At 40.4% G+C, this 26,671-nt stretch overlaps 1 protein-coding gene across 5 annotated transcripts in view; it reads left to right on the forward strand.

Annotated features, from left to right (window-relative positions):
- Window positions 1–26,671, forward strand: part of SGCD (sarcoglycan delta) — a gene marked incomplete at its 5' end in the record, with an annotated part of 1,184,416 nt that overhangs the window by 1,035,187 nt on the left and 122,558 nt on the right. For all 5 annotated transcript variants that reach the window (XM_082254622.1, XM_082254623.1, XM_082254621.1 and 2 more), the window contains one exon: window positions 23,420–23,507. In XM_082254622.1, the coding sequence (XP_082110748.1) occupies window positions 23,420–23,507 (88 nt within the window). The remainder of the gene's footprint in view (window positions 1–23,419; window positions 23,508–26,671) is intronic.

Raw genomic sequence — 26,671 nt, forward strand, 5'->3', positions numbered from 1 at the left:
GCCCCCCCCCATGATACAATGCAGCCCCCTCCATATGATACAATGCAGCCCCTTCCATATCATACAATACAGCCCCCTCCATATGATACAATGCAGCCCCTTCCATATCATACAATGCAGCCCCCTCCATATCATACAATGCAGCCCCCTCCATATCATACAATGCAGCCCCTTCCATATATCATATGGAGGGGGCTGCATTGTATCATATTGAAGGGGCTGCATTGTATCATGGGGGGGCTGTATTGTATGATATGGAGGGGCTGTATTGTATGATATGGGGAGGTTGTTTTGTGTAGGCTGTATTGTGTGATATGGGAGGTGTGCTGTATTATATGGGGGGGGGGGCTGTATTGTGTGATATGGGGGGGCTGTGTATAATGGACAGTGTCCCCGTCTACCCAAATGCTGACCTCGTCTGACTGATGGTGATCTGTGATTGGCTGTCTCCATGACCTTATTCACATGGATGGCGGTGAAGCTGCATTATTACCAACCACCAACCGGGAGGAGAAGCTGAGGTTGGTGGGGACTGTACACAGGTCACAGCAGAAATTACCCCCCATCAGTGTTCCTTTAAACTGCTTCCCACCTCACTACATCAACCACTGCGCTCACACTTGCGTAATGCAGAGATCTTCTGGCTCTTGGCTGATGTAGTGAAGGTAGGTCATATGGGGGGGGGGGGGGGGCGGCAATTTTTATTTTGCCTAGGGCGGCAAAAATCCTTGCACCGGCCCTGATTATGTGTCACTTTGTGTTGGTCTATCACATAAAATCCCAATAAAATACATTTAGGTTTTTGGTTGTAACATGACAAAATGTGGAAAATTTCAAGGGGTATGACTACTTTTTCCAAGGCACTGTAGCTCCCAACTGTTCCTATTTTGAGTCCAGATCCCCCTGCCTCCAATATTTTCACAGTTCTCATGTTCTGATGTACAATCCCAATTCCATTAAAAAAAAAAAGAATGCAGTGATTTGCAAAACTCATTACCTATATTTTATTAACAATAGAACATTTTGAAAATAAAAAACATAAAAAATGTGAAAATGTGAAAATGTACCATTTTAAGAAAAAAATAGGAAAGATTTACAAATCATTGTATTCTGTTTACATGTAAATTTTACACAGCATCCCAACTTTTTTGGAATTGGGGTTATATTAATTACTATTATTAACCATCAAAAGGGTTTGTGTTAATACATTATAAGATGGAACTTAATGCCAAACTCTATTTTGTTGAAAAGGTGACATAATATAAGTTAATTCTACCCAAGGTTTGAATGGGCCCTTCTCTCCCCCCTCCCAGCTACAGGTTTGTAAACTGTTATTCACTTGCATTCTCTCCTGGTCAGGGCAGAAATATTAGCTAAGTACCACAGTGTCAGTCTGTAGGCCTCTATGAACATGAACTGCATCCTGCTTCAGGTCAGGACTGAAAGCTGGCATTTTGTCAGGGCTGTTGGAAAAGGCTAAGACTATTTAGTAGCAAAGCATTGTTTTTTTCCTGGAATTTTGACAGCACCTTTATTATACCTCAGTTGAATGAGTGCCTATCATAAGCACCAAACACAAGATACTCGTAGAATGGTCTTGCAACCTTAAACTTAGCCTGATATTTCTGTTCTGACAGATAGAGAATACAAGTAAATAATATAAAAAAAATGTATAAATAATAATAAAGCGAAGGGGAAACCACTACCTGTGCCACATGCAAATTTTTACAACATATTCTACAATTAACAAGAACCAGTCCTGCTAGCAGTGGACTTTACCAGCACACACGTGAGACAAAATTGTATAAAAAACATCAAATTGTATTAATAATCATTAAAAATTAGCCAGATAGTGTTAGTACATAAACCAGAAATCAATAAACATAGATTGGCATCTATTACAAACGTCCAACCAGGGACCAATATACGGACACCTCTTTACATGGAAAACGTTCTGAATTGAGATAGAGGTGTGTGTCTTCTCATCCGCTGGTAAACGCGTTGCGCAGATTGCATAGCTTCCTTTAGGACCAACTTATGAAGTATTATATTCTTAGAAATATAACAAATACAGATATTGTTGTACATACAGACATTTTTTATTAGAATGTTATCTATGTATAGATGTGTCTGTATATTGGTCCATAGTAGGACATTTGTATCATATGTCAGTCTATGTTTATTGATTTTAGAATTATGTACTGAAAGTTATCTAACCTGAAGATTAACCCTGCAAATCCTGAAATTCTGAATATTAGTTTGAGTACAAAAGTAGAGCAAGCTTTACAGAGTGAGTTGCCTTTCTCATGGGCGAAATCGGAGTTAAATTACTTGGGGATAAAACTAACCTCTACGGTAGAGAGGCTGTACCAAGTAAACCATATCCCATTATTAAATGAGATCAAGTCAGAACTTAAAAAAATAGTAATAATGGGAAAAAAAATGGAAAAAAAATAGTAATAAGGCCACTTTCTTGGCTAGGACGGATAAACATAGTAAAGACGGCAATTTTACCAAAAATTTGACATAAATTTCAAATGTTGTCAATAGAATTACCGCAATCATATTTTAATACATTAAAAGTAATTTTTTCTTAGTTTATCTGGCAGAATAAGAAACCAAAAATACAGCTCACAGTGTTGAGTAAAGATAAAGCACATGGGAGGGTTAGGTGTTCCAAACATGAAAAGATACCATGAAGCGGTACTTTTAGCACGAATGATAGAATGGACATAAATAAATTATAAAAGATGATAAAGTGATAAAAGATGGGTCGGGATTGAAAAATGTATTGAGCAACACACAATTAAATACGAATATTTGGATTCCACAAAAGTACAGAATGTTGGGTGAAAATACACATGAATAAAATAGAATCGTATTTAGGATATTGGATAAAATACTTAGGTCAGTAAAGTGGTAATACAATTCACCTTTAATTTCTTTATCGGACACAATTTTTTTTTAACCGGGAAAAGGTGCACAAGCTGGAGATTGGATTAAGAATAAGCAATTAAAAGATATTTTAACAAATGGAAAGATAAGTTCTTTTCAAGAGTTAAACCACAGTGATGGAACCAAGAGATTGAACGAATAGAGGTATTTGCAGCTAAAGCATTTTGTGTCATCATGGCCTCAGCCCATAAGGTGGGGAAAAGAGTTAAACCAAATAGAACAGTTATGTGACCTAGAACGGCCTGTCAGACACTGTATAGCAGGTATATATAAGATACTCACAGGGCTGGGGGAGCCAAAAATACCTCCATTCGTTGGAATTTGGGGAAGGGAAATGGGAACACATCTAACAGAACAAGTAAATAAAATACTGGGAGCTGTATATAGTTTTTTGGCTGACATAAACACTATAGAAATTAACTATAAGTGCCTCGCAAGATGGTACATGACACCTGTTAGGGCACAAAAATTTCAACCTAACAGCGAAGGAATAGGGAGAGGGCGCTATTAAAGCTCCCTTTTTGGACATATAGCATCCAGGTTCCACATTCTGATTATGTAATATGCAAAAAGAAACCTTCTAAAACCTAAGTAAAGGACTTTAATGGTACCTTAAAAAAAGCACACTAGGTGCAAAATGTATTATACAAAAATCAATAAAAAACCATCATCATAGTATGACAAACATGTATAGACAAAATATTGTATGTAACACATCCTAGAATAGCATATGAGAAACACCTTACCACCCTGCTGCAGACGTGTGGAGGTAATTAGGAATTGCTGTAGAGTCGCTTCGACGTAGATGCGTTTCTTGGGGCAACAGCCCGCTTCTTCAGCAAGACAGTATACAGCGAAATAATGTTTTTCTCTTAGATAGAAATTGAATATATAAGATATCTTAATCAAAAACATCTTCAATATTACAAACTAGATTTCACATATCAAGTTCCATATTTAAACAATACATACCCAAAGTAAGATAACAAGCATTTAATACTATATACCGGGGTCTTCATACATTGTCTGTTGCTTACCGCCACTTATGCCTGAATGAGGTCCCAAATCCAGGAAGCCTGGGTAGTCCCCTAATACTGGGTAAACTATATAATAAAAAAAAAAATAATAGTTTTTTTTCAATGAGTATATACTGATAGAAAAGGTGTTATGTCCATAGATAATCAAATGCACTAATCTGCCATCATTGAATAAGGGCAGGTGTCATTAAATAAAAACCGCAATCTATTTGTCTGGCATGGCCCTAGCTATTCCCAACTACACCCCTACTCCCCATGCCTATACATGTTTGTCATACTATGATGATGGTTTTTAATTGATTTTTGTATAATAAATGTTGCACCTAGTGTGCTTTTTTAAGGTACCGTTAATGACCTTTACTTAGGTTTTAGAAGGTTTCTTTTTGCATATTACAAAAATTTTAACCAGAGAAATCCCCATTGTGTTGGACAGGCTGTAATATGAAGGACACCATGACCCATATATGGTGGGATTACCCAAAACAACAACTTTACTGGCAAGAGGTAAGGCAAATTATAGAATTCTCAAAAAAAACAACAATTAAATCTCAAAGAAACCCAATAAGTGTTAGTAGCGCAGACGAAATTATGATCTAGGGCTGAAATGAGTGACCCCTCAATACAGAACAATACAGTCCATGAGGAATAAAGTCTCTTGGATAGAGTCTATATATTACTGAATATCTTCAGTGACAGGGTAAAGTCGCAGAGAATCCTGTATGTGGATCAAAACACGCCTCTTATCTCCTGTCCAGTAAGGCACCAAGCATGGACAAGATGGCAACTCGCCAGAGCTCATGCCCATTCACTCACATGGATAAGGTAATCGGGCAAGTATGATGATCTCCACAAAAGGCTTGGATCCCAATGACTGTATCCAGTAAATTATAGAATTGATCACGGGCATAAAAATTTCTGATGACCCCTGGTGCTGTTTATTTCATAACACAGATAAAACCAAAAAAACTGTGTAAGTGTACATTGATGCCATACCTCTTAAACGCAGCAAAAGGAGTAATTCCAAAAAAATGACAAAACCTGAAAAGACCTACAATATGGGAATAGTTTAAGAGAGTGGACTATATAAACAACATGGAGTACTTGAGTAGTGAGGAGGAGGAAAAGTCTGAAAGATTCTTCGATACCTGGGAAGGTTGGATGTCTTAAAAAAACTAGTAAATGTGCAGAGATTTGTAAGAAATGGGTGGGTGATGGAAAAGAGAGAGCGGAGATCTAGGCATAGGAGTGGGGGGCAGGAGGGTTGGGAGGGGAGAAATGAGAATTTATGTATTTGAAAAGGTGGGAAAAAAATAAAAAGAATTTGTACTGGCGCAGTGGCATTACTTTTTAATGATTATTAATAAAATTTTATATTTTTAATACAATTTTGTCTTATGTGGGTGCCGGTAAAGTCCACTGCCAGCAGAACTGGTTCTTGCGAATTGTAGAATTAAAAAAAAAAAAATCTTTGATGGGTAATTTTACGTCTCTATAGCAATTTATGACTAAAGATTGAGATTATTACAGATTCCAATTGTTCTCCTTAAAAGTCTTGAAAAAAAATGGAAGCTACCTTATTCCCATTTGCTTAGACATGGAGTAGGTAAGTTGTTGTAACCAACCAGCATAAACATTTCGAGTATCTCGATATTTAGTAGCCCTGCAGACTTGGTACTTCCAAAATATCCCATGAATTGAAGTGCCACAAGATATACATTTGAAAAAATAAGCACAAGAAGTGTTTTGGCAGACGTCTGTGACCGAAAAAACATATTTACTTTTCTCAGATTTTCTCTTTTTTCTTTTGTCTTCAGCATCAAAACTTTTGTTTTTTACAGATGACAGCCAATACTAGGAGGGTGCAAGGAAACACTTAAAAAACGCTCCACAGGAGCATTGAGGAGCCAAGCTATAATGGCTACCTTTATATTCTTTCCTACAGTCCTCTGTTATTGTGAAAATGGAACGTATGTTCTTATGATAAAATGTGCCGCATTTTAATTGCCTCCTGCGCCACAAGCTTTCTTTTTCTTTCTTAAAAATAGGCAAGGTAAAAGGCTTGTTACATTAAAGGCCAGTAAACTGAATTGTGTTCTCGCTTGTAATTATCACACAACTCTGCATGCTGATGAACACCTGATTCATTAAAAATCAGTAAAGGAAAAAAAAAACAAATATGATGCTGAGCAGCAATTACGGGTAGTACTTAAATATTATCCAAGTGGAAATGTTAATTTTAAAAGATAACTCTACTTTTTACAACACATGAACTATTTTAACCTCTTCGCGCCGTCGCCTCCCAGCTTTTTAAGGGGTTTAGGATGCCCGGAGGCGGGGTTTATGATCATGTGACTGCCACAACAGCCAATCACAGCTCTTAGATGATCAAAAGCCCTGCCCCGCCTTCCGGCATCCTAAACCCCTTAAAGGCCTGCAGGCGCTGGCGCATAGAGGTTAAAATAGTTCATTAGTTGTAAAAAGCAGCGATTGTGAGCTTTTCGTTAACCGCCGGTAACTGTGCCGGTAGCACGCAGGGCGCCCACTCTTGGCATAACTGCATTTGCACTAATGAACGCAAATATGTGGGCACTGATGCCAAGGCCCACCCATCAAGAAGCCGCATATTTGCGTGTGGCCAGCGCCAAGGGGTTTTTATAACCAGAGACAGGCAAGTTTGTTTGTGTAACCCCTTACCTCTATCCTTTCTTTCTCTGCTTTCAGTGCCAGTTCACATATATGCAATGCGGGAACCCTGCGAATCCACTGCGGGTTCCCGCATCACACTCGACTCGCAGGCAATTCACACTGACAATATGCGAATCAATAAAAAGTTAACGACACCCCCATATCAGGTCGCATATCACAGTGCGAACTGTCAGTTCGGACAGGAATCAGATCGCATAGGTGAGAACACCCATGCGATCCGATTCTGGTGCAGACCAAAAAAAGGGTCCGCTGCGACTTTGGTCCAAATTCAATGCAAATTCAGCCATACAATCTGTATGGCTGAATTTGCAACCACAGACATGGCATGTGATTTGCGGAGCAGTGCGTGTGAATCACTTGCGATGTCTGACATCGCATATGTGTGAATCGGCACTCAGTGGGGTTATCACAGGCCACAGTCATTGTAAACATCAGTTTGTTTACATTCAGATGTCTGGAGTCTGCACTAGTGTAAAGAACAACATGTCTGAAGACCAGGACAGAGGGATAGATGTTCATTTTATTATCCGCTATTAGCGGTGAGGAACGTCATGGGATAGGAGTATAGGCAGGACATAGGTAAACCTATGTGGGCTGTTCTTTTGCAGCAGTTTGTGATCCATTCCTCTTGTAACTTCAAGGGTGCAGTACAGTAAAAAGATTTACATTTCTGGTTTCTGGTTTTAGGATATTAAATTAAATAGGTATGAAGAGCATATGAATGCCTTGTTGTTTTCAAGCCTGAGTAGTCAACAAAGACCGTGTTTACTGGCAAGGGCCTGTGAAGACAGCTCTGAAAATCCAAGGGAAAGGCAGAGCTGAGATTTTATACTTGTGTAGCACCCCCCTAGGTGGGTGCTAGGGGAAAGCATATAATGGCCCTGTCTGCTTATCAGGGGGGCTGGATCTGTTAGCTGTGCTGTCACATGCCTCCAGGTGTGGCTTGTTGAGTTTGGGGAGTCTCCCCACTGTATCCAATGAGGGATCTTGTTGGACAGTGGAGGAAACCTAACCAATAGCCCACCAGGGTTTATGACTGTCCCAGTGGGTGGAGTTTGCCGCAATGCACTCTGGGATTGGAAATAAATCTTTGGGGAGCATGTGACAGAGTGTCTTTTGGTGGGAGCATCAGTCCCAGGAGGAGGTGACGGCTGTCTCTCCTCCTGTAAATGTGAGAAGGTGGTCCAGGTAGTTGGCCTAGGGACTGGAGGTTGAGCTGGGCTGTAAGGGATCCAGAGTTGCTGACCGAGTGGAGCTGCTGGGCAGAGATCTTCAGGAAAAACAGTATCATGAGTACTCAAGATCTGCCCAGGGGTCTGCCTAGGCGAGGGGACCACTCCAGAGAGGTTAAAGGTGATCCAGGAGCCAGCTAACCAGGAGTGCACAGTAAAGGGGGTGACAAGTAGTAAAGCCCTGAGGTTTGGGGAGTAAAACGGGGCACCAGGAAGGGCCCTGAAGTGTTCAGCAGTACAGTCTGCACTACCAATCAGCTACCTCAGGAAACAGTACCTTAGGGAGCTTAAAGGACTTTTCCACAGTCAGAGGTGATGTTCTAGTAACTGGCCTAGCCGAGGCCAGCGTCAGTTAGTGTTAACCAGCATCATTGAAGCGATAACCAGCGTCAGTAAAGTGCTAACCAGCGTCAAGCAGCATTTTTTCAGTGTCCCTGCCTAATTGTGCATAGTTCAGTTGTTGGAGTATCCCACTTCTCCCATCCAAGTTCTCAAATAAATCCTAAAAACCAAAGAAACTGGACTGGTTCTTGTCTGAGGTGCTCACACTTGAAAACATGCTTAAAGGTACTGTTGTTGCTAGCGGTAACCCAGGGGGACCCACACCCAGCAGCTCCCTTGGGAGTAGTGCTACACTTGCAAAGTTGCTTGCTGTCCCTGAATATACTGGAAGAGATCCTTACTTTTTTTTTTCATGTAAATGCATTTTTAAAAAGACTATCTGGCTAAAAAAAAAAAAAAAACATAAGCATTGGTACTAGCTAAGCTTTCCAATGTTGATCCTGTTTTTGTTTTTTTTGGCTCCTCTTGAAACCACCTAATGTTAACCACTTACTGTACATGTCTAGAACTTGTACTTGAATTTGGCGCATACTGCACCACTTTTGGAATGCATTCAAGACAAAAAATTTCACAAAATCTGTCTCTGTGAGCCAAAAGAAAGTTGTTCTTCAATAGCTCCACTTTCATAAGATACCTGCAGTCTGTATGTTATTTATTTTTATTTTAAGTTCCTTTGGGTGACAGGCATCCTGCGATTCTGTTTGGGCAATTTTTCCACAATTCTTTGGGTGACAATCGTGGCAAAATCGTGCCGCAATTTGAGTGTCATCAAAAAACACGGGACCGCAAAGGACATCCCACGATTTGCGGCGATTCTGAAACGTGGGCAGAATCACGGCGATCCAAACGCCGTAAAGGTGTCCCCTGTACTCCACCTAGAGTGAAGGCATTCTAATATAGGCGTTTGCCAGCTGAAAACAGAGGCAAAAAGCCTAGAAAAAAGAAAACGAATGCAGCCACCATATCTAAGGATTGGTAAACTGCAAAATATTACATTTTTGGTTTGCGGTTTAATAGCGCTTTAAGTGTGTATGTAGTAAAGAATATCTCTGACGAGTCACAGGCAACAAACAAAAACCTTGCCAGTGTTTTTTACTAATTCTAACAAAACTAAAAATAAAAAAAATGTTTTGGCTATGGATATAACTTTAAAGTGCCTTAAAATTACATTGTCCTCTTTTCTTCCACTCAGCTAGTCCACTTTGCTTCCTCACATGTGAAGGCTGGTAACTTCCTCTTAGGGCATCATGTGCACATTCTGCCTTCATTGATTCTCTCAAAAGAGAGGAGATATTAACTCTGAATTCCTTGAGGTAAAGAAAGAAATAATTAAAGCGTTTGTTACCCCCACACTTCACATTCCTGATATGTGCCTACTGTACCACGTACTTGTATGAAAACTTATCATGTTCTCTTTGTATTTCTTACTTTCTGTGAAATCCCTGGTGTTCCTGTCTGCTTTCCTATTAAAAACTGACCACCCTGTGCAGGAGAGCACATTATGGTCAATTCAATAGCTATGCTGGGAACTCAGTGTACTCTCCTCCAATGATCAGACCCGTCCTGACACGCCCCCGCTGCACAGCCATTCACTGGCAAGCTCAGTGTACTGCTGCTTTTCCTCCTCCCAGCTCTTATGCAGCTGAGAACAGAGGGAATGTGATCACTTATAAAAAAAAAGGTATTTATAATGTATTTTAATTCTTTAGAAAAATGTTTTGCCTTTCATTTCTATTTTAAACTAAATGGGTTGTTTTACAAAGGTGATCATCTACAATCACTTTAAAAATTTTCCCCAAAAAAGGGAGTCCAGTTTTGGCTTGCAGTGTCTGCAGTTCTTGTGGAGTATAAAGGTGTATCTAGATTTGCAAATGCAGAATGTTTTTAGGTGCATTCAAGATCTGTTTCTGAGTTCCTTCACATTTCCTTTTGACCATACTATAAACTGCTCCAAGCTGCTTTCTCTTCCCATTCTCTTCCCATTAACTTGTATGTTGAGCAGCTCTGATGCAAACAAAAGCCAAAGTACACAAACCCTAAACCTGGCCATACAATGATTGAAATGTAGCCAATTCAGTATGAACCTTCTGAATTTGATCAGCTTGTGGCCATTCCTGCTTAGCAAAAATCAATCAAATGTTCAGGTGTTGCTTTTAGAATACAATGTTCCAGAAGGGGGGATTGCTCCATCCACTTTGTTTGTATAGATGGAGGAATCTGTTAGGCAAGCCATACACGGTGCAAATTTCTTTCCTGCACTATTCCCCCATCAACACGGAAATTTCTTACAGGGGAATCCCTCCTGCTGAGCTTTTGTCCGCTTCTGGCAGGGGGGAAGGGGGCAGGCAGTGGAAGCCATCCTCTCCGGGAGAAGACAGTGATTATAGCAGCCGTTAGTGATAATTGTAAGAGAATCTAGCAGTCTGGCTGTACCCAAGTTGATCGATCGATCATCTTGGTACATTCAGCCTGTCCATTAACAGTTTGAATCTCGGTCAGTTCAGTGTATGGTTAGTCCTAGTTTTACTTTCTGGCCCCCTGGCTGAACAAAAAAAAATAGTGATTGGCGAGCCTAATAAAGTATTTCAGACTGTCTGACAGATGGTGTATGAGTAGGCTATATATGCACACATTATAGACCCAAAAACAATGATAAAGTGTTCTCATTCCTTTACTTTTTCTATTTACTTATGCTGTTGGCAAAACTGCACATTTGATCCAAAGGGTTCCTTTCTAGGATATAAGGATAAAAATAGTGAGCACACCACCCAGCTTTTTGAAATGGGAATGAGGGTCAGCTTTTATCATGAACATTCTTAAACAAAAGACATTCTCTTCACACTTTTGGTCATGCTTCTGATATATTTAGAATAAACAAGCCATTAATTATTCATTATATCCTAACTGTGAATACCAGCTATAAAAGGATGCTGCAGAAATAAATAATCACTGAAGCACACCCACACTTCTTAAAAAACACATTGCGCAGTCTACAGCTCCAACAGTCATCTTGTTTCTGAAGTCATTTGGAAAAATATTAGACCAGCCATTCTCAACCAAGGTTCCCTGGAATCCTAGAGTTCCTTCAGAGGTTGCTAGGGTTTCCTTGAGCTGTGGCCAATTGACTTCCCATTTTATGGTGTCAAATAGTTCTGGGACCAGCTCCACTCAACAAAGCCATGACGGCAGTAATCATTTTAGCTGTAAGTAAGATGTTCATTCTGACCACCACTATACAAAGAGTGTTCTTCCCATCGGCCACCAATGTAAGGGTCATTTTTCCAATAGACCACCAATGTATTGACTTTAGCAGGGGATCCCCCGACTCCTGAAAATGGATTCAAGGGTTCCCCTGGGGTTAAAAGTTTGAGAAAGGCTCCATTAAACTGTTGATATGGGCAATTTTACTATTTTACTACTTTTCTTTTGTAGTAACATTTGAATGAAACACAATAATGTATTGGATGAACTCTGTTAAAACATTTTGCTAGTTGAAGAATAACTTTTGTAAAGAAAAAGATGCACTATATAAATTGTTACACAGGTCTCTTTAAAATGTAATGGTATTATAAGTGACCTTTCAGTTCTATCTACAGCCAGCTCTAATTTCTTCAAACTGTCATGAAATGCAAATGTCACTTCCTCGTAACTAGGGGTGGTCTGTACACCGAATGTGTACAGAATGTCCCCAGAAATGTAATTAGCCACTCTGACTTGGCTCACTTTTTCCCATTAATTTTCCATCTCATTACAATACTAATAATAATCATATGACTGCAGCAAGCAGACCCTCCCGCATAACTCCCAGTATTGTATTGACTAAAAGTAAGAGTTTTAGCATTGGGCATGGGTCTGTAATGACTGGTCTAAAATCATTGTAATGTATATGAATAACAAACAGAGAATTGTTTGTTTCTAAAAATAAAAAAAGTGCAGTTTCCATTTAAACAAACTATTAATTGACACAGATCTCGACATCGGACCAAAAAGAGGGACACACTGTATGTGGAAAAATGGAGTTCGGGGATTTGATCCCAAGGATGGACAGCTTGGACCCATGCACAATGTCTGTTTTCATTTCACATTCAATGAAGTTATTTTAGATTTGTGCATGAAACAAGAAGAATGCATATAAGATTAAAAAACATTGATAAAAAACGCAAATATACAATCATTTCAGGAAATGGATAGAAACATCAGGAACTGATTAAAACTGTTACAAAGGCTTTAGAATGTTTTAAATTTGCATGTACTGGTTTCTAAATTGTCCACTATAGTAAGTATATTTTTAAAAAGCTGTATCTTTTATTATCGAAGAGAATTCCCTGAGCTCCAGTCAAGCGATTTTTCCTAGACTATGGTGATACCATCGGTCTGCTGCAGAGGAAGGATTTCCTAAGTTTCCTCTTCCCCAGCTATCAGACTGCAACACTGAAATTTTATAGTAAAAAAAAACAAAACAAAAAAAAAACGACTTTCTGCGCTGTGATATATAAACACTATATACTTTATGAAAGATGTAAACCAAAATAAGTGTAATTTTATAGTGCAAACTTCAATATAAAGAAATAGTGATAAGAAGATCCAAAGCCTTCCAACGTGATGAAACAGTCCTTCATTTAAAGTGTTTAGAGGTCAACCATTACCTTCCCATAGAGTCAACACTGTGTCACGCCTGTGTCCTTAGGACCAATATCCAAGATGCAGACACATCAGACACACTATCCACTTCAGGGGAACATTCTTCTCTGGGTCAAAGCTGCAGTAAATAAAGCTTACCAAGAGCCTGAGAGGACCCCTTGATAACGTCCTATTGGATGAAACATGTTGGGGAGGAACTGCTGGTACTGATGTCACGCCGATGTTCGATCCTGGGTTGGCAGCAGCTTTACATGTAAGATATCCACGTTTTTTATATGTTTTTAATTCTGCATGGATTTATATTAAATACTACACTATCAAAGCACTTCTTGGGAACTTGGTGAGCTTTTGTTTTACCAAAGCTTTGACACAGGGAAGAGTGTTCCCTGAAGAGGATAGTGATTCAGATCTGCTTACCTACATCTTGTATATCGGTCCTAAAGACACAGGCGTGATTGCTGCTGTAAGGGCAGCCATTCCATCTGGTGAGTGTTGACTCTATGGGGAGGTGATGGCTGATCTCTGAACACTTTACATGAAGGACTGTTTCTTCAGGTGGGGAGGCTTCAGATCTTCTTATCACTATTTCTTAATAGTAGATTTTGCACTATAAAATTACTCTTATTTTGAATTACATCTTTCATGAACTGTAGTGATTATTGAAATTTTATAGCAAGTCACAAGGTGAGAGGTTGCAGAAGAGGGCTGTTCTGTGTCAGACATTTGTTACCATAGCCAAGAACTCAACAGGCAACAAGATTTGCATGATGGTGTTATCTCTGAGCTGGCACCTTGGTCCAGTAATTCGATTATGACAAGAAATGATGCCTGAAAAAAGGTGGGTTCATCCTTCAGAAGAGAACAGCAAATTAAAAGAAAAATGCGGTTTAAAAAAATAACAAACCTACACACTCACGAGAGAGAAAATAACAAACCTACACACTCACATGAATCGGTCACATGACCACTGATTGCTCAGTTCTTGGTGAGAGGAGCCCTGCACTCGAGCACACCCCCTTTCCCTATTAAAGACCCCACCACATTATTTTATTGGTACCTTTTATGTAGCTTTCTTTATTCTGGTCAGGACATGCTTGGGTCCACATTAAAGCTGGCCATACAGTAATAGATTTCTTTCACCCTACGGGTTGAACAAAAAAAAAAAAATCTAAATTCCTCCACTACACTACACTGACAGTGCGGATAGACGAATCCCCCCTGCCCAGCTGTGTCTGCTGTGAGAACACCCAAAAAGTGCATCTGATTGGATGAAGGCTATGTTCAGCCAACAGTTTCCTTTGAAAAAAGCTGATTGAACAATTGACTTTTGTCAAACGAAGCTAAACCAGCAGGACAATACTCACTGGAATTTCTGCTGAGCCAGCAGGAAATGTATGAATTTCAAGCAGTGTTTGCCCAGTTTTGGTAACATGGTCAGCAGAGACCAACCTAATTTTGAGCCAGCAGGGGCCAGCCGAATTTTGATCCATGTGGCCACTGTAATGATCAACTTCTGTTAAACAAACTTGTTGGAAATTTTTTCTCGAGTTCCCGCTTTTAGAAAACAATAGCTCGATTTTGTGGATGGAGGAATCTATTCATTTTTGTTCAGCCAGCGATCTATCTATGGACAGCCTAAAGCCCCGTACACACGCTACGAATTTCCGCCGACCGGTCGTCCGTCTTTTGTCCAGAGTGCGTGTCCGTTGGTTGGAATGTGCTCTAGACTGCACACAAATTTTCCCGTACGACAGAATTCTACTTCAGAAGTGATGTCATGTGCTGGATTGCTTTCTTTGTGTTCTTTCATCTCTGAGCATGCCTAGTTTTGCTCATAAGATTTTTCCCCGTCAAAATCTGTACTAATGAGACCAAAATCGGACGTGTGTTGACGGAGGACAAAAATTTTAATGCCTGCACATCAGGACTTTGTCAGCCGAAAAGTCAGAGTCGCCTGTCGAAAGCACCATACTAACAATTCGAAAATCGGCAGACCGGTCGTCAGACAAAATTTCCCTTCCGAATTTCTTATCGTGTGTACGGGGCTTTAGCCCAAGGTGGCTTGATAACACGCACACAAGGCGCATGTCCTTGACATCCTAAACTCACTAGGATTAGGTTAAATTATGCTTGGCATCATTCAATTTAGAAGAAGCGCAGCCAGGATAGAAGGAGTATAGAGAGAATGAGAAAAAAGCGTAAAATAGAACTTTCTTATGAGAAAATAAATCTGATGCTAAGCCCACTGTATTATGTACGGAAATAACCTGCATTTTCTTTACCCTTTTTATCTGGCAGAATTGAAACATCCATGTGCTGTTATCCTAGCATGAATGTCATGAGGCAATTTTGTACATTTGTCTCAAAGCACGAGACAATTTAAAATATTTCTTAGTTACTGACAGAGACACTTTTGATGCACGAGTCTCACTTTTACTCAGTAACAACTTCATCTATTTAATACCTTCTCCAGAGGCTGATTGGTATAGGCAATGTTTTCACAAGTGAGAAATAAGCTGAAATCCCCAGCGAGGGAGAGATATCTATCTCCTGCCATTGCGTAACACCATCCATTAGTACTGTACTGCTCACTTGTAAATGATGATCGCCTGAAGGTGTAAACAGCAGGTTCGCTAGATCTGTCCTTCGGGAAAGAGAGTCACTGTGGGTTTTCAGCATAACAAGTGAATGTGCAGTCTCACGCGCCTACATTTGGAGGTTTTTAAAATTCAATTAAATGAAATCGACCAAGAAACGAAACATGTAACAGTTTCTTTGGCTTCTTTTTATTAAACCACATTTTACTGACATCGTATTTTAAAAAGTCTGTATTACACAGATCAAAAATAAATGATCTTCCAAAATGGAATTAAATTACCTAAAGATTTGACAGATGGCCTGACATTTTGTGTTTATGGAGAAAGATTAAAGCTAAACTCCAGGCAAACGGCTAAATAGACAAATTAAATATATATGAGCGAGCTGTTTTACCTGCCAAAAGAATTGTATTTTGTGTCCATACGGTTCTGACAATTTCACAGCTCTGCCACACAGCACAGCACTGTCTGGTAGAGGAGGAGACCTGATTTTCTTTACTGCATTTCAGTAACACTTAGGGCTCTTTCACACGGGCTTTCCGTGTGAGAGCTCCGCTGCGGTCCTTTTTTTTTTTTTTTCACGGAGCGGATGACATTTCTGTCATCCGCTCCGTAGGTCCGCATATCAACCCATCCGTTTGCGGATGATATGCGGACCTAATGTAAGTCTATGGGGATTGCGGATGTCAGCGGATGACACCGCTGACATCCGATTTTCCTTCCTTTCCGTTTTTTGAACGGAGGAAAAATAGGGTTCTGTTCCGTTCGAAAAAACGGAACAGAACTGAAAGGAAGGAAATCGGATGTCAGCGGATGGTATTCCGCTGACATCCGCAATGCCATTATGTCCGCAAATCATCCGCAAAAAAATAGGATGATTTGCGGACATACGGAAAGCCCGTGTGAAAGAGCCCTTACAGGTTTTGTCCCTCCCCCAGCCTGTGACTGGACAGTGAATGGAGAAGAAGCAGAATGATTAGCTAATTTCTTGGTTAAGCTGCTCTCTCCTTCTATGAACATGCTCCTTTTTGAACAGATGATTACTGCAGCGCAGCTAATTGGTTTCTTGTTCTTCTTTTTACTCTTTCACTCTGGGCTTTGCTGTACAGGGACTTCAAGAGGCTGATTTAAAATTAGAAAACAGGAAGAAACCCCTAAGGGGGATCTTTCCATGAAGAGCGGGGAATATGCTCTACATATATTTATATATGTCTCAAATGTAACTATATTATGTAACATATATGCAGACCATTTACCAGCTTTTGTAATATGCATATAGATCTTTTTCACAAGGAGTAGACCAATATACCCCCTGAGGAAGACTTTTTCAAGCTGAAACGCGTAGGGGTCCATGGTCCCCACACAAAGTTATACTCCTTATTGTGCATCACGTTACATGTGGTACATGCCCCTCTTTGTACTGTTGTGTTTTTTCTTATACAATGTATGTGTTATATCCCTGTGATTATTTTCAAATTCTATATACTAGATTTTATGAAATTTCTGAAATAAAGGCAAAACTTATTTTTTTACTCTTTATATTGTTATTTGCTTTACAAATTCATTATGGGTCTGGACACTCTTAGGCATTCTAAACATCCTCCTTCCCCGCTCTTCATGGAAAGATCCCCCTTAGGGATTTCTTCCTGGTTTTCTATATTAGTCTGGAATGGATGTCGCTAGTTGATAGTGTGGGTAGAAGTGAGCAGTTTTTCTGATTTAAAATTAAATTTAGGTGCCTGCATTAAAACATGAATATTTCAAAAAAGCTCAGAGGAAGTTGGTTGAAACATGAATATTTCAAAAAGATACATTTAAGGATGTATTATTGATTACAGATCTTCATTAACTACTTCCCGACCACGCTATAGCCAAAAGACGGCTACAGCGAGATCGTCCAGTTCTGGGGGGACATCCATGGACATCTTCCCAGAACCCCACCTCCCTCGTGCCCCCTGGGGCGCGCATCCAGCCTGCTCAGTGACCGCTGTGTCCACTGTGATTTGCCCTTTACCATGTGATTAGCTGTGTCCAATCACAGCGGACCACATGTAAACAGACTTATCGGTTATCTGCAGTGCTTTCCTCACACACTGTGTCTGTGTGAGAAAAGGATTGCTGTTAACTGGCAAGCCTGTCAGCACTTTGTTTACACTTATAATCAGGGCACTAATCATCAGTGCCCTGATTATAAGTGTAGCCCAAATAGTGCCAATCAGTGCCCATCACTGATGCCCATCAGTGTCTCCTCGTCAGTGCCCATCAGTGGTGCCTATCAGTGGCCATCAGTGCCACCTATCAGTGCCGCCTCATCAGTGTCTCCTTACCAGTGCTCATCAGTGCAACCTCATCAGTGCTGTCTCATCAGTGCCGTCTCATCAGTGCCGTCTCATCAGTGCCACCTCATAAGTGCTGTCTCATCAGTGCCATCTCATCAGTGCAGCCTATCAGTGCACATCAGCGAATTACTTATTTGCAAAATTTTATATCAGAAGCTAAGGAAAACATCAGAATCATATAGAAGTTCTCAAGCTGTCTGTTTATTAATTTTATCCAAATGTATTTGCTAAAGCCTTGTGACCTTGAGCAATGTTTACAGCTAGCGTTTGCAAAGCATCTATAAAGCATCTTTAAGCTTCAAGCAACTTTGTTGAAGCACCCTTGAAGCAAAACTCTAGACAACATTTTTTAAAATAAAAGTAGTCTATTAAAAGAAAAAAATACCAAAAACCAGCTTTTGCTGCAATATTTACCTTCATTTCAAAGATTTCTCCTGCAGTATTTTTATTTTTCTGCTAGATGTTGTGATAGCAAGCGTTTTTCAACCAACTTCCTCTGAGCTCAAGTTATCCTGGAGCTACCCAGCCCGTGACTGGACAATGAAAAGTGAAGTAGCGCAGTCATTAACTCTTCTCTCTGTCATTCTGCTTTCACCTCCAATCAGCACACAAATTCATTGGCTCCTTGTACTGCTTCTTCCTCCCACACCCTAGCTCTGCTGTACAGAGACTGCAAGAGGCTGATACTAGGTCAAATGCAAACAGATATTAATGGTAATGCTGACTGTCACTTTAAAGCTGAACTCCAGTTATTGTCTGCATTGCATAGTTACTGTACATTGGTCTAGTTTGGACCCATGTACATATGCATATCCTATACCTGTGATAGCTGTGGAAGTGGAGAATCGCTGTAATAGTAATTTTTAACAGAGTGATTTCCACTGTCTTCCGTGTGCTGCGCCGAGTGGCTGTCCTACTGCATAAGAACCACAGGGGGTTGCTTGCTCAGCACAGCTGCCATTCTGAGAAAAACCTGCAATGAATGCACCTACAATGAATGGACAGGGTTGAGATCATGACATTGTTGCCTTGCCTCTTAGCCTTGTTCAATAAGAGAATGCTTTGCATTCATATAGTTAGTCAGGTTAAAAAAAGGCACAAGTCTATACAATTTAACCAATAGAAATAGAAAAATAAATAGAAAACCTCCATATACAGAGTCGTATACCCACAGCTGATCCAGAGAAAGGCAAAACACCCTATAAAGCATGGTCTAATTTTCTTCAGTGAGAGAAAAAATTGTATTCTTAATTCCCTTTTTAGTAAGAAAATGGCAAGGCATTCTCCAAATGGTGGCCATGCTGAGCAAGAGATCCATTGTGGTTGCTGTGCACTAGGACAGCTGCCTAGCCCAGGACTCAGAAGACCGCAGCAAACGCTGTAGTAGTGGTAAATACTAAAATAATTCTCCACTTCCACAGTGGTCCAACAGGTATGGAATATGTTAAAGTGGTTGTAAATCTCTAAAGGGAAAAATGACCAAAGCAAATTCCTTTATAGTGTGTACTTGCCTCAATCCAAGCACGACCCTCTCCAGCACACAAGAGTTGATTGACAGCCTTAGCTGTGCATATTTTCCTAAGTGACCGTGTAAGGTACATTCCCCTCACTCAGGTCTCAGGAGCTCTCCTCTTTATTCTGTGCAGTGTGAGAATTCAGATCCCCTGCCTTCTGGAGCTGAGAAAAAGCCTTTGGGATATGTCTGTTTTGGAAGGCTGTAGAGAAGAAAGGGCTACAGCTAAACAGAAACAGCTTATGTAGGAGGATGTGTTTATTCTCTGTATATTACCTGGGGCCAATCATTTCAATGGGTATATTAAGGTGTAACATGGGGGACCATTAGCTCTAGTGGTAGATCCGTTTTCAAGTGATTCACGGTAGTCAGGAACTATGTTTTAAGGGCCTGGTAGCCCATTTTAATTAAAAGGCAAATAAAAAGTCTGTAACATATAGGATTCCCAGGTAGGGGTTCTTCTCCAGTAAATATACAGAAAATACTGGCCCACCTGGCTCTTGAACTCTCCCTCAGCTTTAGTTGCAGCATCTCTGCTCTTTATGCTGGTCCCCCCCACCATAGGTGCTTCAGTACAGACTGCTTTATTCTAGCATCCACAGCTCCACTCTGGCCTTAGTTCAGGCCATTTACTGCCTCTTGCAGGCACACACATGCTCTGGCACCTTCAGCCTCTCTGATTCCTGGAGAGGATTGGAATCCTTCTGACTATCCATGCACAGACCTCCTGTCTGTTGGGTGGAGCATTCTCCAACTGGGAGAGCCCAGAGATATTCCTATACCTTCATTATAAGGGCTTTGGGCACCCAAGCACACACCCTGCTGGTCCTCCACAAAACCTGGACACAGGGTTGGAGATTCCATCCCACCCAAGACACTATGAAATCTCCTAACTACAGAGCCCCATCCAGGTATACCAAAACCTGGAAAAAGCTGCAAAAACAGTTTTCTCCACTCCATATCTACACCCTGTAGTCCTGTACTGAGCCAATGTGCACACCCCGTGTCATTTGCCAACCATTTTGAGCATCTCATCCTGTCACAAAGGGTTTACAACCACTTTCAGTTACATTGGTCCAGGCTGGACTCATTTAACTTTGCAATACAAACCATACCTAGAGTTAAGTTTTAAATATGCTGTTATACTATTGCTACCTGCAAAACAATTGTAGCCAGCCTCTGCTGGGCCCCCTCTGCTGCTGGGGCCCATAACAGTAACATGGTCTGCTGTGGCTAAAGCTAAACCCATGTAGGTAAGAGAGTCCATTCCACACTAGTCCATTTACTAACTGATCAGGCCTGTAATTTGTCCATATAGGGGTTCTCTGCTCTTAGGAAAAGGAAACGTGAGCAGAATGTTTCATTCAAGGCACAGTCCAGAGCTTACGGATGAAGAGGTGGCTGTTTGTTTCTTTGCTTTGCATATCGTTTTCTAGTTGATTGTATAAAAACAAATACCATTGGGATAAATAAGGGGGGCCTTCATTAACCTTCAGCTTGCCAGCATTGCCGCTAGCGGCTAGCCGGAGGAGACTAAAGACAGAAACCGTATGCTATGCATCAGTGTGCGCATAAACAGTCTTTACAGCTTCCTTGCTGGCAGGTTAATGATAAAGATTTATACAGACAGAGCAGGTCACCGGGATCACCATCTGCGGCTGCGGCGCCTGCGTCTCTGACTGATATACCGAGCTCGGCAGCGCAGACATCTGCTCTCTGCTGGGAGTCACACAAACTTAGCATGACTGCAAGGCTAAGCAATGGGAACTCTTGTTCTGGGGAATTAAGATGTTAAAGTACAACTTGACACTTCTTAGATATTTAGAAGTCATTCAAAATCTGTCTGTTTGTCTCTATCTATCTATCTATCTATCTATCTATCTATCTATCTATCTATCTATCTATCTATCTATCTATCTATCTATCTATCTATCTATCTATCTATCTATCTATCTATCTATCTATCTATCTATCTATCTATCTATCTATCTATCTATCTATCTATCTATCTATCTATCTATCTATCTATCTATCTATATCTGTCTATCTCTCTGCATGGCTTACTTATTAAATACTGAATGTGCTAATTTGCCCCTTTTTAACCTGGCACTAGCTGCTTATTTTCTTGTTACCACTTTTTCCATCTACCTGCTGCCACTCACATCCAATGGAATTCACCATTCATCCAATGGAATACTTTCATCTACTCTGCTGTGGCAGATCCTGTTACCTCTGATAGTTATTTGTCCATTGGAAACAACAAGGATTAGCTTAAAGTTTTAGTTCATCTTTGTAGAAAAAAATGAAAAGGTGAACTAGCACCATACACCCTCCTCACCCTTACGACTTAGTTACGACTAAGCGGACGTGAATCCGTGAAACGCGTCAACTACTATGCTTTTATCCCCTGTCTCTGACTGTATTATGGACTGTACTGTGGATTGATTTTATTTCTTGGATTCTAATAAACTGATTTTATACTTCGTACCTTCAAGTGGGAGTGCGGCTGCTTTTCTCTCTACACAATACAGCTATCTGGACTGCGGATCCTAGCTGCACCCTGCTCTGATTGTCAGGATTGTTTTCTCACCTGAGCAGTTCTCCCTTTCCTTGCTGATCTGTGACCCTCCTCACCCTGCCAAGTCCCTGCTGTACTTACCTCCATGGGTGATGAGCTGTCCATGCAGCCAGTGTAGCGGTCCAGGGATTTGAAATCCTCTTTTTTCTCCCTCGTTTCTCTTTGAAGCACTTAAAGGAAGGATTAGAGCAATTCTGATTGGCCAGTGCGGGCACAGGGTCTCGCTCTGATCAGTCCCAGAAGTGCCTCAGAAAAAAGAGAAGAGTGGGAATTTTAAATTCACAGATCATTGCACCATCTGATGGGCATTGACAACTCATCACCCATGGAGGTAAGTACAGTGTGTACCCAGGGGGGGATAGTGGAGAGGGTGTACAATTAATTTTTCTGAAAAGTTGAACTAACACTTTAAAATCTATCTAAACCCAAAACCAAAAAAATTAATACAGTGCAGCCTACTAGTCCATGGTGTGGTGGCTGCATTTGTTTTCGTTTTTTTTTTTCAAGCTTCTTTTCCTTTTTTTTTTCAACTGGTAATCCTGCAAATAACACTCTTTCTGTCCCTTGGTGGCTGTTTACTCCTCCTCTGTAACTGCAGGGGGAGCAATGACTGTCCCTTAGGCTGCTCTCCTGATACTGAGCTACAAACATGTCCGTATCTCTTCACCTCCATTATATGTAGGGCACGGGCAAGTGGTAGTTTACAGAAGATAGCTTGGAAGGAAAAAAATATTCAGTGCAGCTCACAGGGGGTAACAAAGACATTGCTTTCCTGGCAAGATCAACAGGTATTTTCTGAATTTTCTCAAAATCTTCTTAGCTTGAGAAAAAAAGAAAACAAATACAGTTACCACATCTAAGGACTGTAAGCTACAATATATTATATTTTTGTTCTTTATAGACAAAGCTCATTAGCCCATTTTTTTTGTTTTGGACAGAGCAGGGAAGGGTTACAACTCCTGTTGTTTTATATTGCTGTCTGTATTGCTGATGGGCAGATTCACCCTCTCAAATTGTCCTGGTGACCATTGTATCGGGACAGAAAGTGATAGGAAATGTGTGTTTATGGGCGTCCAGCTGCCTTAGTAATCTTCTCCAGGCAGCAGTATGATTGCCTTGGTCCTGGAGGTTACAGCTGGCTGACAGTATATTGAGATACAGTCAGTGACACATCTTCCAATGTATATCTCTCTCTACCTGGCTGTATACTTGTCAGAAAATCACAAACCATCATCCAGCATCAGCAGTCTGATTACATGTGTAATTGAGAGACTAGGATACTGACACATCCTATCAAGGAGCTATTGATGGATTACCGTTAGTAACACAGGAATGGTCAGATGGAGGTGAAGCACGAGCAATGACGTGACCTGTAGCTGGAAGATTCTCCAGCACCATACACATGTATACAAACACTTGCCTTTGTACATGAGTATTCATTGAACTAATAGTTTGTCCTCTCTTTGTTGTTTTATACAGGGGAGCCCGCTGTACCTTCAGTCCGATCGAAATATTACTTTAAATATTCTCAATGGGGATATGAAGCCTGTTACTCAGCTGGTTACAGGTAGGAAATAATAATTTCTACTATGCTCCTGTGTCCTGATTTGATGGGGGATTATGCAGATTTATAGAGACTCTCTAGGCAGAAAAGAGATGCATGTGCTCAAGCAGTTATCGTGACCAATGCCTACCATTTTCTGCTTTATCAGTCTCCTAAGCTATTTACTTCTTACAAGACATTCCAATCCAGGGGCGGCATCAGCTTTATTTATCTTGACACTGCTGCTATAGTGTGGGATTCACATTTCCTAAAAATAAAAAAAATAAAAATTTGGACTAGTCACCCGAGCTGGCAAGCTGTGCGCTACGTGCAGGCTAAAGGGGGGTAAACACTATTGGGTGAACGGTCGTCCAGTTTTCCTCATGGTTTCACAGCAAATCGGAACCGATGAAGAAAAATTTGTACGGAAATTCTCCTACGACAAAGGCTTTTTTTTTGGCTGTTTGTTTCTGATCATACAGTCTTTCATTTCAGATTTTTATTTTACGAAAATCATGGAAAAACAGTACATATTAAGTGAAAATCATTAATTCTATTCCCGTATGAGAAAAATTTTGGAGCTTGTCCCTTCGGAAATGTTAATTCAGAAGGTCTGAATCAGCTATAGAAAGTTGTGTATACACTATACGAAAATTGTACGAAAGTTTTTTAGATGAACATTGTTGCCCGGTTTTCCTCTAGTGTGTACGAGCCTTTACTCAAGGCACCTCCTATCTCTGTAGATAATGCCCATCTGACATAGGGTGCCCTGCAGACTCCTCCCAGTGCACCGATGCTCAACTTCCAGATTATGTCACATGGACTTGTGAGAGTTCTTTGGACAGATAGAGGTAAGTAAAAAAAAAAAAAAAAAAGGGGGCTACCATGGGGTAAGGGGACCTATTCATGAAAAATAGATGTGCCCAAAGATGGCTTAGAAGAGACCTGTACTGTAAAAAAGCATTGTCAATGCTATTACTCATATCCTTCTGAGAATATTAGTTATCTGAATTTCTTTGGCTTCAGTACTGAGCCAAAAACAATTTGCAAATTAGATAGTTAGAGTAAATTTGGAACTCCTTATCTGCATACCTGATTCAGATCAGTAAATCTGAAAGTATTGAAAGCCATTGGATCATCATGAGAGTCAGGCAGCTAGCACCTTCAGAAATAAGTATGAGTTTCCCCATAGTGCGCCAGTCACTGCTGCTCAGCTCTCATATAAACAAGTTCAGGCTCTCATGCCCACTTGGCTGGCCAGGTGACTGAAGTGGTAGCGAATGCAGCTTTGTAGTCCACCCTGGACTGGTCCTGATGGCATGCCTTCTGCCAGGATTTGTCACCTGGTTTGCCTTCTGGGATTTAGTAATTTTTGGGTGCGTTATACTGTATATGTGTACCACCTGAAGGTCTCCACTTGTGCATCTGTTGTGGTGCAAACTATGATTGTACCACATTATGTTGTTTGCACCCCTTTTACATGATCTTATGTACTTAATATTCCAATGTGCATCTCCCTTTTGTTTTTTTTGTGCACTATTTTACTATGTATATGTAAATAAAGATTATATTAAAAAAAAAAAAAAAACAAGTTTGGGTTCTCCCACTGATTAAAAATGTAACAGGCCTGCAGGGGATGGTTAAACAAACCTAATACAAGGGATGTGTGTAAGTTGCCATTGCTAACCTTCTTCTGAAAATGCTACTTACCTGGTTGTTGTGCAGATGTTCCTGTTTCAGTACTTTCTGAGTTGCCAATTTAGAGTTTGCCACAAATGAAGCCCAAGGTCAATAGGACCACACTGTAACTGCAAGCCAAACCCATGGCTCACGGTTACAGTACAGTATTTAGATACAAAATCCCTCTTGGGATTAAAAAATGTGAAAAAAATGAATGATTTGTTGGTTTTAAAAAATAACTACAGTAGTTGCAGAATAGAATGAAAAGGTCAGTTTGAAGAACATTACCTTTTACACAGGACAGGGCCTTTACAGTAGAAAGAAAAAAAAAATGAATACTGTAGCTGCTGACTTTTAATAAAAAGACACTTGCCTGTCCAAGGATCCAGTGCCTTCCTCATCTAGGTCAGTTCTTCGCCGGTCTTTGAGTTCCTGGTTCTGGCATGTTCACTGTAGGAAGATAGCTTTGACTCCTTGCGGCTTCACAGCTGGCTTCCCAGTGTGCATGCGTGAGCTGCACTACACTTTGAATGGTCCTGCAGCCTTCTGGGGCCTGTAATGTGTTCCGCAAGGCTGCAGGCAACAGGGTGTGGGGGAGCAAACTTTCATTTGAATCACTTAGGTCATCCAAGCAGAAGTTGGAGCGGGTACCTATCAAAACTAAGTGCCTGCCCCCCCCAAAAAAACCCCCCAAAAAAGTACCAAACGTTATAGAGAATGGTGGGGTAGGGCATAAAGCAGGACTTCCTCATTTGGGTGAAGTTCTGCTTTAAATTACAAATTTACTGGTGTAATGACTATATGATATATTTTAAAAACAGAAAGTAGAAAATGCATGGGTGGATATAAACAGCCGCTGGCAACAAATATTAAGATAAACTATATAACAAATATGTAACGTGTGTATTGCCGCGCTAAAAAAGTAATGAAATACAAAATGCAATAAATTAAAAAGAGAGTACTAAAATGAAGAGTCCATATCAAGATAGAATCATTAGTGACCATGTATTGCATGGATATCTACATGAAATCTAAGCGAAATAAATCTGGCTAAAACGATGCCCCGGGGTGACGTCTTGTGTGATGAAACGCGTTGGGCGGAGCCTACGCTTCTTGGGGTTTGGAACTTTTGCTGTACAGGCCGGGATGGTGCTTTTCTATGTGCATACCTGTTTTTATCATGTGAGTATATTTTAGTCACTACTGATTCTATCTACCCTGGAGACTGAGCCATACTGATATGTTGAAGCCAAGTATTGTGATTCAGACTGTTCCCTGAAGGAAGTGTTTACAATAGGCTAATGAGCTTCTGTAGTGGAGTCATTCCATTCTGGTAAGAACACATTCTTTACGTGGTGACCATTGGAAAGAAAGTTGTTTTTTATTCAGCATCTCAGCTGTGTTTTCTTTCAAGACTTCATTTAGGATTGCAATACTTTCACATATACTGTGTTTTTCATTTGATATAGACTCTTCATTTTAGCACCTTTTTTGTAATTTTTTTGCAT

Source organism: Pelophylax lessonae (genome assembly GCF_965119305.1).
Source record: "Pelophylax lessonae genome assembly, chromosome: 4".
Classification (NCBI taxonomy): domain Eukaryota; kingdom Metazoa; phylum Chordata; class Amphibia; order Anura; family Ranidae; genus Pelophylax; species Pelophylax lessonae.